At 37.2% G+C, this 13,832-nt stretch overlaps 1 protein-coding gene across 6 annotated transcripts in view; it reads left to right on the top strand.

Annotated features, from left to right (window-relative positions):
- UPF2 (UPF2 regulator of nonsense mediated mRNA decay) overlaps nt 1–13,832 on the top strand; it is a gene marked incomplete at its 3' end in the record, with an annotated part of 132,838 nt that overhangs the window by 2,597 nt on the left and 116,409 nt on the right. For all 6 annotated transcript variants that reach the window (XM_080643569.1, XM_080643568.1, XM_080643573.1 and 3 more), the window contains exons 2-3: nt 1,699–2,078; nt 7,835–8,614. In XM_080643569.1, coding sequence (XP_080499695.1) covers nt 1,717–2,078; nt 7,835–8,614 — 1,142 coding nt within the window. In that variant the 5' untranslated portion in view covers nt 1,699–1,716. The remainder of the gene's footprint in view (nt 1–1,698; nt 2,079–7,834; nt 8,615–13,832) is intronic.

Consider the following 13,832-nt stretch of genomic DNA (forward strand, 5'->3'; position numbering starts at 1 on the left):
ATTCCTTGTATTGCTGAAATGTGGTTTGTTGATGCTTAATATAAAAATACAAATTCTTTGTAAACATTTTTTACACATAATGATGAATATCATAAATAAGATTGTATTGGTACCTTAAGAATTAACTTGCCCCCGAACTATTAAGGTAGAATCTGCCAAAATTTAAAAACGTAATGTAAAAACTGCTTAATCATTATCAGGGACTCTTTCTACTCTGAGATACATCTGTGATTTTTCTTAATATCTATCATGAAGTCTTCCAACTCATCATTTAGTACTCTCAAGGTTCTTAATAACTTTGGTTAAGAATATGGGTTCATCAGATTCCATCTCTGTCACCAGCTATAGGGGCCTTGGTCAGGTTACTTGGTCAAGTCTCAGTTTACGCATTTATAAAATAGGGAAAATAATACCCACCTCATAAAGATTTCAGTATTAAACGAGATAAAGTGTATGTTTACTATGGACCAGTGAGTGGTAGCTATTAGTATTACCTCCTTGAAAAGTTTGCTTGCTTTAGGGCATAATATTTTCACATTAAAGATGAGTATTTAATTGAAGCGGTGTAAGAATTGATAACTATACTTTCCAGATAATATAAATGTTAACACGGTCTTGCCACATGTGTAAGTTATGCTCTTTCATATTGCAATGATAGCTTAAATTGGATTAACATGGAGGAAAGTAAGAGAATAAAAGAAAAAAGGGAAGGAAGAGGTGACAGAAAAGGTACAGAATGACATGTGCCTTCAAAAATTACTCAAGTGCTTCTGCTGGCCTGGGTTGTCTTTCTGTGATAACATTTTATTAGAGTGCTGAAATAAATGCTTTGTGTGTTAGTAAGTAATAAAATACTTATTATTGCAAATGTTTTGTTTGATAAAATAGTTTTTATTGCTTTAATTTAAAACCTATATTTGAAAATATTTAAGAATACTGTGTAAGTCTTTAGTTTTTAATAAAGTACTAGCAAGTTAAATAGAAAATGTTTTGATATCCTCATACAACTTTCACATGATTTAGGAGTTAAAACATGGAGAAATGTCCATAAAAATTTATATTTTAAGTAGAGATATTTATTTTTAGAAATGAGTTTGACTATTGTTAATGAAGAGATTAAAAGTCTAGTCTCATTTGAGATACTTGACAGTTTTTGAATTTGAAAGTTTCACGAGGTTAGAAGAATGAGGTAACATTTGTGAGTCCTCTATTTTGTCAGTTGATTTGTAGGGGGCAAGAACTGATTTATGCTCCAATTTAAATTCTTCTATTGAATATTATGTGAAATAGTGTCACTAGGATCTCTTAAAGGATGTGAAATGTTGGGGTTAATACTGATTCAAAATGTTGTCTGATGCATTACTAAAATATTAATGATTAAATGATATGTTATTTTGCAGTTGATAATGATTGAATTAGGGTGCTGAGTATATTGAAGCTCCTTATATTGTGTTCTCTACTTTTGTTTCTGTTTGAGTTTTTTGTTAATAAAAAAGTACTTAGACATAGGCATAACTAATCATAGAGTGTGGAAAGCGACTAATTATTTTATCACAGAAATAGTATTCATTTTGCATGCATTTATTTAATCTCTCACAATTGCCAAATTGCATTAATATGTTCTGCTTAAAACAATAGTGTCATATTGCTAAAAAAAGTCACTGCATCTACAATACTGACATTCTTTTACTCTTACAGATTGTCCTGGGTAACATAATGCCAGCTGAGCGTAAAAAGCCGGCAAGTATGGAAGAAAAAGAATCTTTGCTAAACAACAAGGAAAAAGATTGTGGTGAAAGGCGGCCAGTGAGCAGCAGGGAGAAACCAAAAGACGAGATCAAGCTCCCTGCCAAGAAAGAGGTTATTAAGGTCCCTGAAGATAAAAAGAAGAAACTGGAAGAAGATAAGAGAAAAAAAGAAGACAAGGAACGCAAGAAAAAAGAAGAAGAAAAGGTAAAGGCAGAAGAGGAATTAAAGAAAAAAGAGGAAGAAGAAAAAAAGAAACATGAAGAGGAAGAGAGAAAGAAGCAGGAAGAGCAGGCAAAACGACAGCAAGAGGAAGAAGCTGCCCAGTTGAAGTAAGAACATTATTTTAATGATGTGAGAAATGGGAAGGTGGAAATATTTGGAAAAAGTGATTATTTGAAATAAAACTTGGGAGTGCAGTTTTTTAAGAGTTGGGAATATCTTGTATATTATTAGTTTCACTGACTAGAGGCATGCCTATGGTGCTTTAATTCTTTAAATTAAATAGTAGTCTTTGTATTTTTTGAGATAGAGGGTAATCTGAATTAATTTGTTTTTTAAAAGTTTCAATTTTTTTATGGTACATTCTCTTTTTAAGTTGAAAAATCTTTAGTTCTTAATGGCTGCTATTTGTTGAGTTCTTACTATGTGCTAAGCACTAGGAAGTGTATCAGTACATATACTTAAGACAGTTCTAATGAAGTTTTATGATCCTTATATTACAGATTAATAAAAGTTAAAGAAGTTAAGTAACTGGCCCGAGGTCATAGTAAACAGTGGTGCACTGGGATTTGAACCTTTGTCCTTAAGTATAATTCTATAATGCCATCCATTCTTACCTTTACCTAAATTTATTTTTAACCTTGTAAATCTATGCAAATAATATAGTAAATGGTGAAAAACGAGGTAGTCTTCATAGGAAGACTACTAGGATGTAGCGCAAATGACAGTTATTGAATGGCAGGAGCTCTTCTCTTTACATATGTAGCTGTTTGCAAACATGAGTTGTTATGGATCTCTGGAGTAGCTCAGCCATCTACTTTCTTACAAAAGTTCTTCAGTACAGTACTTCTATTTTTTAAAAAACAAGATTTTTATTGATTTTTAGAGAGAGGAAGGGAGAGGGAGAGAGAAATATTGATGTGAGAGCATTGATTGGCTGCCTCCTGCCTGCCCCCTACCTGGGATGGAGCCCACAACCTGAGCATGTGCCCCGATCAGGAATCAAACCGGCAACCTTTCAGTGCATGGGACCACGGCCAATCAACTGAGCTACACTTGCCAGGGCAGTACTTCTATTTTTAATGAGGAATTGACCCTTAAGTCTGGAAGGCAATAGTAATGTATTCTAGGTTTGGAATATTCAGAACCATGATTCTTGAGAGTTTCTTGCCTTTATTTTTAAAACAAATTCTTTAAAAATAGTTTTTTAAAGATTTCAGAGAGAGGAAGGGAGAGGGAGCGAGAGATAGAAATCATTAATGATGAGAGAGAATCATCAATAGGCTGTCTCCTGCATGCCACCTACTGGGGATTGAGCCCGCAACTTGGGCATGTGCCTTAATCTCCTGGTTCATGGGTCCACGCTCAACCACTGAGCCACACTGGTGGTGCTTCTTGCTTATTTTATATTTTCCTTTTCTTTAAAAATTCACAAAGCTATTTAGTTCCACTGTAACTTTTGTTCCCTCTCCCCTCAAATACAAAGAGCTTAAAACAACAACCAAAAACCCAACTTCGTTTTTGGAAAAGTTCAACCATATGCAAAAGTAGAATGGAATAATGAACCAATACTCCCTCCCCAGCACCCCGATCTGTGCAGCACCAACAATTATGTACTCCCCCCCCCCATAGTATTTTTTGTTTGTTTGTTTGTTAATCCTCTCTGGAGGATATTTTTTCCATTGACTTTAGAGAGAGTGGAAGGGAGGAGAAAGGGGGAGAGAGAGGGGAGAGAAACATTGATGTGAGAGAGCCACATCAATAGGTTGCCTCCCACACATGCTTCAACCAGGGTGGGGAACCTACAATCCAGATACATGCCCTTGACCCCCCTTTGATTGCCCTTGACCGGAACTGAACCTGTGACCCTTGGGTTTGAGGGTTGATGCTCTAACCACTTAACCCACCGGCCAGGGTTCCCATGGAGTATTTTAAAAGATCACATCATTTTACCTGTATGTATTTCATTCTATATCTTAAAGTATTTTTAATGCTGATGAAAATTCAGTTACTTAATGCAAATATATGCTGTACTCCTGCTCAAGTTATAGTTTCTTAAAGTATACTCATTATTAATCCTGTGTTTGTGTGTGGCTGGGAGACTTCCAAGAAATGTTCACATATCCCTGTTCCCAGTGATGGATGCAACTTTTGTTAACATTGTGGCTTGTAGTGGGGAAAAAAATCAGAATTACAGGTAGCTCAAGGATAGTTATCTCAGGAAGATGAAAATCTACTTTTTAAGGAATAAGTATTTAAAAGTTACGTATTTTGGTATCTTAGAAACCTCAAAGTCAGATTATCCCCACTCTTCCACTCCTGCCCAAGCTATTTTACTATTTCTGCAATTTAAACACATTTCATCTTTTTATTAGAAATATAGGTAGATTTGTTTTTAACTATTCTTTTCAGGATAAACTGAGTTTGTAGGGCTTTTACCATATAATTTTCTTCTAGTTCCTTTCCAAATTTTTAAAGTTACACTTGAATTTTAAGACCCAAATGGAGCAAGGTACTTAATTAAAGGTTTGGTTAATGCTTAAATACGAAAAAGTATTTTTTTTGTGTGTGTGTGTGTGTTTTTCTTTTTCTTTTTTTAAAATTTAATCTTTATTGTTCAGATTATTACAATTGTTCCTCTTTTCCCCCCATAGCTCCCCTCCACCCAGTTCCCACCCCAACCTCTGCCCTTACCCTCCTCACTGTCCTCATCCATAGGTGTACGATTTTTGTCCAGTTTCTTCCCACACCCGCCACATCCCTTTCCCCCCGAGAATTGTCAGTCCACTCCCTTTCTATGCCCCTGATTTTATTATATTCACCAGTTTATTCTGTTCATCAGATTTTTTATTCACTTGATTTTTAGCTTCATTTGTTGATAGATATGTATTTGTTGTTCATAATTTTTATCTTTACCTTTTTCTTCTTCTTCCTCTTCTTAAAGAATACCTTTCAGCATTTCATATAATACTGGTTTGGTGGTGATGAACTCCTTTAGCTTTTTCTTATCTGTGAAGCTCTTTATCTGACCTTCAATTCTGAATGATAGCTTTGCTGGGTAGAGTAATCTTGGTTGTAGGTTCTTGCTGTTGATCACTTTGAATATTTCTTGCCACTCCCATCTGGCCTGCATAGTTTCTGTTGAGCAATCAGCGGACAGTCCCTTGTAGGTAACTAACTGTTTTTGTCTTGCTGCTTTTAAGATTCTCTCTGTCTTTTGCTCTTGGCATTTTAATGATGATGTGTCTTGGTGTGGTCCTCTTTGGATTCCTTTTGTTTGGGGTTCTGTGCGCTTCCTGGACTTGTAAGTCTATTTCTTTCACCAGGTGGGGGAAGTTTTCGGTCATTATTTCTTCAAATAGGTTTTCAGTATCTTGCTCTCTCTCTTCTTCTGGCACCCCCATAATTCGGATGTTGTTACACTTGAAGTTGTCCCAGAGGCTCCTTACACTATCTTCATATTTTTGGATTCTTTTTTCTTTTTGCTTTTCCGGTTGAGTGTTTTTTGCTTCTTTGTATTTCAAATCTTTGACTTGATTCTTGCGATCCTCTAGTCTGCTGTTAGATCTCTGTATTTTGTTTTTTTATTTCAGTCAGTGTATGCTTAATTTCTAGTTGGTCCTTTTTCATATCCTCGAGGGTCTCGCTAAATTTATCGGCCTTTTCTAGAAAATTCTTGAAAAACCTTATAACTGTGGTTTTGAACTCTATATCCAGTCGTTTGCTTTCCTCCATTTCTTTCATCTGTGATCTGTTTCTTTGTCTCCACATTTTGGCTGCTTCCCCGAGTTGATATAGTGGCTTTGTGCACTAGGTGTCCTATAGGGCCCAGTGGCTCAGCCTCCCCAGTTACCTGAGGTGAACACTCTTGGTGCACTCCTTTGTGGACTGTGTGCACAGCCTTGTTGTAGTTAAGCCTTGATTGTTGTTGGTATCACTGGGAGGAATTGACCTCCAGGCCAATTGGCCGTGAGGATCAGCTGTGTCTATGCTGGGAGAACTTCTGTGCTGGAGACACCTTTTGAGACAAGACTTGCAAAAGCCTCTGTGCTCAGCTTGGATGGGGCAGAGTCTCAGGGCGGAGCAGACAGCATTGGCTTCCCATCAACCCTGCCCTAATAGGCCCCTGTGTCTCAGTGTCCCATGGTAATCGCTGCAAGCACCTCTGAGAGAAAGCTGCCCTCAAGTTCCGCCTGCTGCGAGACAGTCCAGTTTCTCCCCAAATGAGTCTGGGTCCCCAGAGTCTCTCTCAGAACTGGAATTCAGTTCAGTCAGGAGCTTTTGTCTCCCTCCTGCTTGAGAAAGCCAGCCACGTGCTCAGTTGCCCGCCCTCTTCGCGTGCGCGCCTCGGTACCTGTGCCTTCCGCAGTTCCTCTGAGTCTCAGAGTGCTTTTCTCTTTCCTGACAGTCCAGTTTCAGCCTGTATGAGTCTGGGTCCCCAGAGTCTCTCCGGAACTGGAGTTCATCGCAGTCAGGAGCTTTTGTCTCCCTCACGCTTGAGAAAGCCAGCCGCACACTCAGTTGCCAGTCCTCTCCGCGCTCGCGCCTCAGTACCTCTGCCTCCTGCAGCTCCTCTGAGTCTCATTGTGCTTTTCTCTTTCCTTCTAGTTGTAGAATTTCCACTCAGCCAGCCTTCATGTGGTTCTGGATGATGTCCATTTTTTCTTTTAGTTGTAGTTTTGAAATTGTTGTGCGAGGCAGCAGTTTAGGTGTTTACCTATGCCACCATCTTGGTTTCTCCTCCCGAATAAACATTTTTAATGTATTTTGTTAATTCTCACCCAAGGAAATTTTTCCACAGAGAGTGGAAGGGAGGGAGGGGGTAAGAGGGAGGAAAGAGAGAAGAGTAGAGGTAGAGAGAGAGGCAGACATTGATGTGATGTAAGAGACATCGATTGGTTGCCTCCTGCACAGCCCCAACTGGAGCTGGGCATTGAGAACCTGCAATCCAGGTATGTGTCCTTGACTGGGAACTGAACCTGAGACTCTTTGGTGCACAGACCAATGCTCTGACCACTGAGCAACACCAGTGAGGGCAGTTTTAGGTTTTTTATCCTTAGCAAGCATATTTTATACTAGAGGCTTGGTGCACAAAATTCGTGCACAGGTAGGATCCCTAGGCCTGGCCGGCGATCAGGGCACAAGGGGCCTTTCTTACCCCAGCTACCGCTGCCGGCCAGGGCCTGCCTTCATTCCATGCCATCCCCTGGTGGTCAGCGCATGTTATAGCGAGTGGTCGAACTCCCAGTCGGTTGAACTCCCGAGGAGACAATTTGCATATTAGCCTTTTATTATATCCTAGAGGTCCAGTGCACAAAATTGGTGCACTGATAGGGTCCCTAGTGGCTGCTGGGGACTCCTTCCCTTCCCCGGCTGCCTGCCATTGCCGCTGCTGACTGGGGCCTTCCTCCCTTCCCCAGGCCAGCCCTGCCCCTTGGTCGAACTCCTGGACGATCTCCTTTTCGAGGGGACAATTTGCATACTATGCTTTTATAATATAGGAGGATTTTTCATATTAAGCATCATGTGTTTTATCTGTTTATTTTTGTCAGCTTTATTAAGGTATAAATGCCAAATAAAAGTGCTTTATCCATTTAGCTTACCAGTTGGCAGACTGATTTTTAATTTAGTTATTTAAAACATCTCCTATACCATATATCGTATTATCAGTACAGAGTTCTTATTATCTTAAGTCATTAATAAAATACCTTTAAAAGTAGTGAAAGGGCCTTTTGCATTTTTTGTTCTTATAAGATTGTGATGCTTATGTGATTACTTTTTCATTGACTTTCACCTTTATGGGTTTTGGCAGTGATGCTTTGAAGTAAACAGGGTATTTTACTTGTTTGCTTTTTTTTTTATATAGAGAGAAAGAGGAATCTCTTCAGCTTCATCAGGAAGCATGGGAACGACATCAGTTAAGAAAGGAACTTCGTAGCAAAAACCAAAATGCTCCAGACAACCGACCAGAGGAAAATTTCTTTAGCCGACTAGACTCAAGTTTGAAGAAAAATACCGCTTTTGTCAAGAAACTAAAAACTATCACGGAACAACAGCGAGACTCCTTGTCCCATGATTTTAGTGGCCTAAATTTAAGTAAATACATTGCAGAAGCTGTAGCTTCTATTGTGGAAGCAAAGCTAAAAATATCTGATGTGAATTGTGCTGTGCACTTATGCTCTCTGTTTCACCAGCGCTATGTCGACTTTGCTCCATCACTTCTGCAGGTTTGGAAAAAACATTTTGAAGCAAGGAAAGAAGAAAAAACACCTAACATTACCAAATTAAGAACTGATTTACGTTTTATTGCGGAATTGACAATAGTTGGGATTTTCACTGACAAGGAAGGTCTTTCTTTAATCTATGAACAGCTTAAAAATATTATTAATGCTGATCGGGAATCACATACTCATGTTTCTGTGGTGATTAGTTTTTGTCGACATTGTGGAGATGATATTGCTGGACTTATACCAAGGAAAGTAAAGAGTGCTGCAGAGAAGTTTAATTTGACTTTTCCTCCTAGTGAGATAATTAGTCCAGAGAAACAACAACCTTTCCAGAATCTTTTAAAAGAATACTTTACATCTTTGACCAAACATCTGAAAAGGGACCACAGGGAGCTACAGAATACTGAGAGGCAAAACAGGTGATTTTCAAATGTTTCTCAGAATTGAGAATTTATTTTGGAGTTCATACTTAAAAATGTTTAAAGTCTTCATGCCTCTGAAAGAACTTGTGGAAAAGGGCTCATTGCAGGTGATTTCTTAACATTCCAGGAAAATTTCAAAGTGTAACAAATTAAGTACTCATGTTAAATGTGAGTCTATTCATAGGTTTTGAGTCTGATTTTAAAAGAAAGCTGGCAAGCATATGGTGATTTTTACTTTGGATTTGTTTTCTTTGATTTAAAAACTCAATGTTGAGGGATAAATTTTCCTTTTTTTCTATCACTTTAACTTACCTGCTATTCTTTTTCTGTGTGTTTAACTATTCCCACTCTTTGCTCTCATTGTTTTATATTTTAATTTATTGATATCACTATTGATACTTGCTCTTTTTTAAAAGATGGGTTGTTCATTATCGGTGGTATTTTAGATCAGAAATTTAGAAAATAGTGTACCAAATTCACTATGAAAAAAAATTTAAAATACAACAATGTGAATTGCATTTATAGAAGTCTTTCTTCTAAGGATATCCGTTTATAATTCTAGAGAAATGATGTATGTGCATATGGTAATTAGTGAAGACACCTGATTTAGGTGCCACCTTTGTTCTTACAAGATATTATAGACTACTGTGTAATATCTGTACCTAAGAGCCCTCAACAAACTACAAGTTGATAATAGTTGGTGGCCATTAGGTCAGTTTCTACAGAGGGTGGATTTGGAGGAGGACTGAGGGGGTACAGAAAGGAGGTAATAGCAATAGCTTTTGGCTGAATACTTTGCAACTGTTTAACGTTTATGGTTGAAAGTGTGAAATTGCTATTGATCATGAAATAATATGGGGAGTACATGTTTCTATTTCCTTAAGACTGCAGTTGGGAAGGACAGACTCATTTAAGTAGTTACCAATAGAAAGTGAATGATTTAACCAGAAAGGGCTAATATTGTTCATGCCAATAGTACAGTTAGGTCAGGGTCTCAAGATAGGTGCAGAGGCTATATGGGTAAACCTTTCGGTGGTTGATGGTTACTCAGAGGTGAGAATTTAAGATTGCAGTGGTGTTCCTCAATATTTCTTAAAATTAATCCTTGTTTTGTGGTTTGAGTAGTGAGGACTGTTTTAAACTTTGAAGGGGCAACCAGAATGTATTTACATAGTAATGAGTTAAAAAGGAAAACAGTGGTCCTTTATTAATAAATCTCACATATTTAAGGTTTCTTAATTATGGTTTACATAGTGTTTTGTCCTTTTTCCATCTTTTTCCTTTTCACATATGTTCTAATACATCACAACTGATTTTCTAAGTATGCTTTTATTTTTATTGGCTACTTTAAGGATTTTATGTATGTGTTTGCTTTTGATTGGCCTCTCAGAAGCATAAAGGCTAGAGAGATTCTACAATGACTTAACCTAATCACCCTTCCAGTGTAGCAATCCATTTTACAGGTTATGTGACACAAATTTTTTCTCTAAAAACCTCTCCAAGGAGATTAGTGCTCTGAGCCATTCCAGTATTGGACACATGTATTTGCTAGGCATTCAAGCTGAAATTTAACTCCCCATAAAATGGTTCCCTTTTACTTACTACTTTTTTCTAGTACAGATGGAATAAAACTACTCAAACAGGGGCCATGACTTGTTTACCTGTTCACAGTGACTTAAGTACAGAAACTGAGACTAAGCATTTAGACATTTTAATAGCAATTTTCCATTGTCTTGCTATTGTTACTGTATTTTATGTGACTGTAAGGACTGGAAAAAAGTGATTCCTTTATCACAGTTTGAGAAGCACAGACTTCTTATTCAGATATTACTCAGACTATCAAATACAGGATGGGCCAAAAGTAGGTATAAAGTTATGAGTTATTCTTGTATTATCATTTATTAATTATTGTATTATTTTCCATGTGAACAACTGTAAACCTACTTTTGTCCCACCCTGTCTTTGCAAACTGCTCAGATGTTTGCCTTTCATGTTCTTTAGGCTAAATACATCTAGTTCCTTCAGTTTGCTCCATGATTTTCAGATACTTCACTGTTCTAGGACATTTGTTTTGGATGCGTTGTTTTTTGCCTAGGACCTGTAATTCCATTAGTTTTATAGCTGCCTTGTCATTCTTTGGACTTTTTGTTAGGCTTATATACATCTAAAGCCTACTTTTCTTTTTATTTTTTAAATATATTTTTTATTGATTTCAGAGAGGAAGGGGGAGAGAGAGAGAAACATCAGTGGTGAGAGAGAATCATTGATCGGCTGCCTCTTGCACACCCCGTACTGGGGTTCGAGCTGGAAACCCAGGCATGTGCCCTGACTTGGAGTCGAACCGTGACCTCTGGCTCATAGATCAACGCTCAACCACTGGCTGGGCTAAAGCCTACTTTCTTTTCTTTTCTTTTCTTTTCTTTTCTTTCTTTCTTTCTTTCTTTCTTTCTTTCTTTCTTTCTTTCTTTCTTTCTTTCTCTCTCTCTCTTTCTCTCTCTCTCTCTCTCTCTCTCTCTCTCTTTCTTTCTTTCTTTCAATATGGAACGCTTCACAAATTTGCGTGTCATCCTTGCGCAGGGGCCATGCTAATCTTCTCTGTATCGTTCCAATTTTAGTATATGTGCTGCTGAAGCGAGCACTAAAGCCTACTTTCTTAAATGAACTGTTGCCAAGCCATTTCTTCATCTTGAGCTAGTGAAATAATTTTTTAAACCTAATTTCAGACTTATCTCTTGTAAACTTTATTTAGATGTTTTTGGCATAGCATTTTAACCTAATGATAAGTTTGAACATTGATTATATGTGTATTGTTAAGTGTACTTATCCACTGGTCACTTGCAGCTTGATAAGCAGACCTGTTTTTTCATTATTCAAGTCACATGGGAATTTTGTACAGCAGGATATAGTAGTGTTAAAGAGCATAGTTTTGTGGCTTTTCTCCAGAAACTTTCACACATTTAAATACAGAACCATTAACCTGTTAGAGGAGGTTATTTATTTAGTATAAATTGATCTTAGCAGTGTAATAGTCATTTTGTCATGGGAGATTGTCCACTTAGATGTAATAGTTTGGGGGATGTGAGAATCTTAATCACAATATGGAAAATAATTGGCATTTGGCTCAATAAATAACTCACGCTTTAGGGCAGTGGTCGGCAAACCGCGGCTTGCGAGCCACATGCGGCTCTTTGGACCCTTGAGTGTGGCTCTTCCACAAAATACCATGGCCTGGGTGAGTCTATTTTGAAGAAGTGGTGTTAGAAGAAGTTTAAGTTTAAAAAATTTGGCTCTCAAAAGAAATTTCAATTATTGTACTGTTGATATTTGGCTCTGTGGACTAATGAGTTTGCTGACCACTGCTTTAGGATATCTTCACTTGGAGCAGCCTCTCGTAAAGTGATTTAAATACCTAACTGAGCAAAGAAGACTTGAAGAATGGATTAGTGCAGAGTCCCTACTTGGTCTAATGTTAGTCTCCTTACTTCTAAGAGGGCATATTACAGTGTACTGTTAAAATGACCAGTTTCCAACATTTTCTCCCTCCTAATCATTATCTAGTAGGTGTTTTGAGGTGATTTTACATCATGGGAATAAATTATGGGCAGTAGTTTCCCCCAGTATGGTTTCTCTTAAGCATGATAATGCTAGTAATCTAAGTGGATATTTAAGACTCATATACAGTTAAATTATTTTAAGCCTTTATTCAATGTCTGATAATGATGGTTTAAAAAAAATCAAATATACCGTTTTCAGTCTATAAATCCCAAGTGCTCTTCGTCATTTTAAGTAACTTGGGAGATGGCACTATTCTTAGGTTGTGAAGTCTTAGTCTATGCTCATTAAAGTCAATATTTAATTTTTGTTCAACCAATTAAAAAAAGAGTAAAAACATCTCTGATATTTTCTTAAAGACATTAATGAATGATTGAAAGCCAGTACAGTAACTGAATGAGACTCACTGAGTCCCAGCTGCTGTTTTCTCATGTTATCTGGGCTGATACCATAGGTATTAGAAAGCTAGTTCTGTTTCTAAGCCCCTGAGGGATTTATATATTAGCAATCGATACAGCTGACCCTAGGGTTGGGTGAATTCTATTAAATTTAAGTTTATAAGCTTTTTGTACTTAAAACAATACTTTTAAAAATACATTTTGGTTAAGTGATCTGGAGAGTATAATATTTGTACATTTAAAAACATCATCTAGTAATATTTTCCAATTTACTTGGTAGATTTTGCTTGGTAGATTTTGTATTATATTCAATGCTCTATACTTGAGATATACTTTGTACTTTGAGATATTATTCTCATAGAAGTAATATGACCTAATATAACTTAATGTTAATTGTGTAACAATTGTTCCTTGCAGTATAGTGGAATGTCAGAATTTTTGCCTGAATAATTTTGAAGTGTCTTAATTCCTTTTTCCCTCCTAATTGATGGGAATGGTGGCAAGTTTCTCTTCAATACTGGTGAATTATAACCTTCATAATTGCAAACAGAGTTCAGCAGCAATAAGTGATTTGCGTTAAAGTTTATTAAAAAAAAGAAATGTAGGTAGGATGTAGGCTTTTCCTCCATTGTTAAACTCTGGAGGTTTTTTTATTATTATTAATGCAAATTAAAGAGATATTACTAATGCTGAAACTTATACATTGACCTTAAATTAAATAGTGTTACCTTTCACTTTACTTCCAAGTAAGTTGTACCTTACCTTTACAGGTAGATTGTTCGATAAACTGTGTAGTATTTAAGCACTATTAAGATGTTATGTCATTGTGCTTTATTAGACTCAGGGGCTTTAACAATTTTGTAACTGCTTTAAAATTGTTACCTTCTTGTAGATATTCTCTGATTTTGATTCAGTGACTTTGACATTGTTGTTTAAAAATGTTAGATTGTCCTGGCTGGTGTGGCTAAGTTGGAGCATTGTCCCATACACAAAGGTGGCTGGCTTGATTCCTGGTCAAAGCACATGCCCAGGTTGTGGGTTCGATCCCTGGTTGGGATGTGGGCAGGAGGCAACTGATCAATCTCTCTCTCTCTAACCCCCAACCCCCATTCCTCTCTCTCAAATCAATAAAAATGTGTCCCCAGGTGAGAACTTAAAAATCCTATATAATAAAATCCTAATATGCAAATCGACCGAACGGTGGAACGACCGGTTGCTATGACGTGCACTGACCACCAGGGGGCAGACGCTCAATGCAGGAGCTG

This window comes from Plecotus auritus (assembly GCF_963455305.1).
Source record: "Plecotus auritus genome assembly, chromosome: 1".
In the NCBI taxonomy this organism is placed as follows: Eukaryota; Metazoa; Chordata; class Mammalia; order Chiroptera; family Vespertilionidae; genus Plecotus; species Plecotus auritus.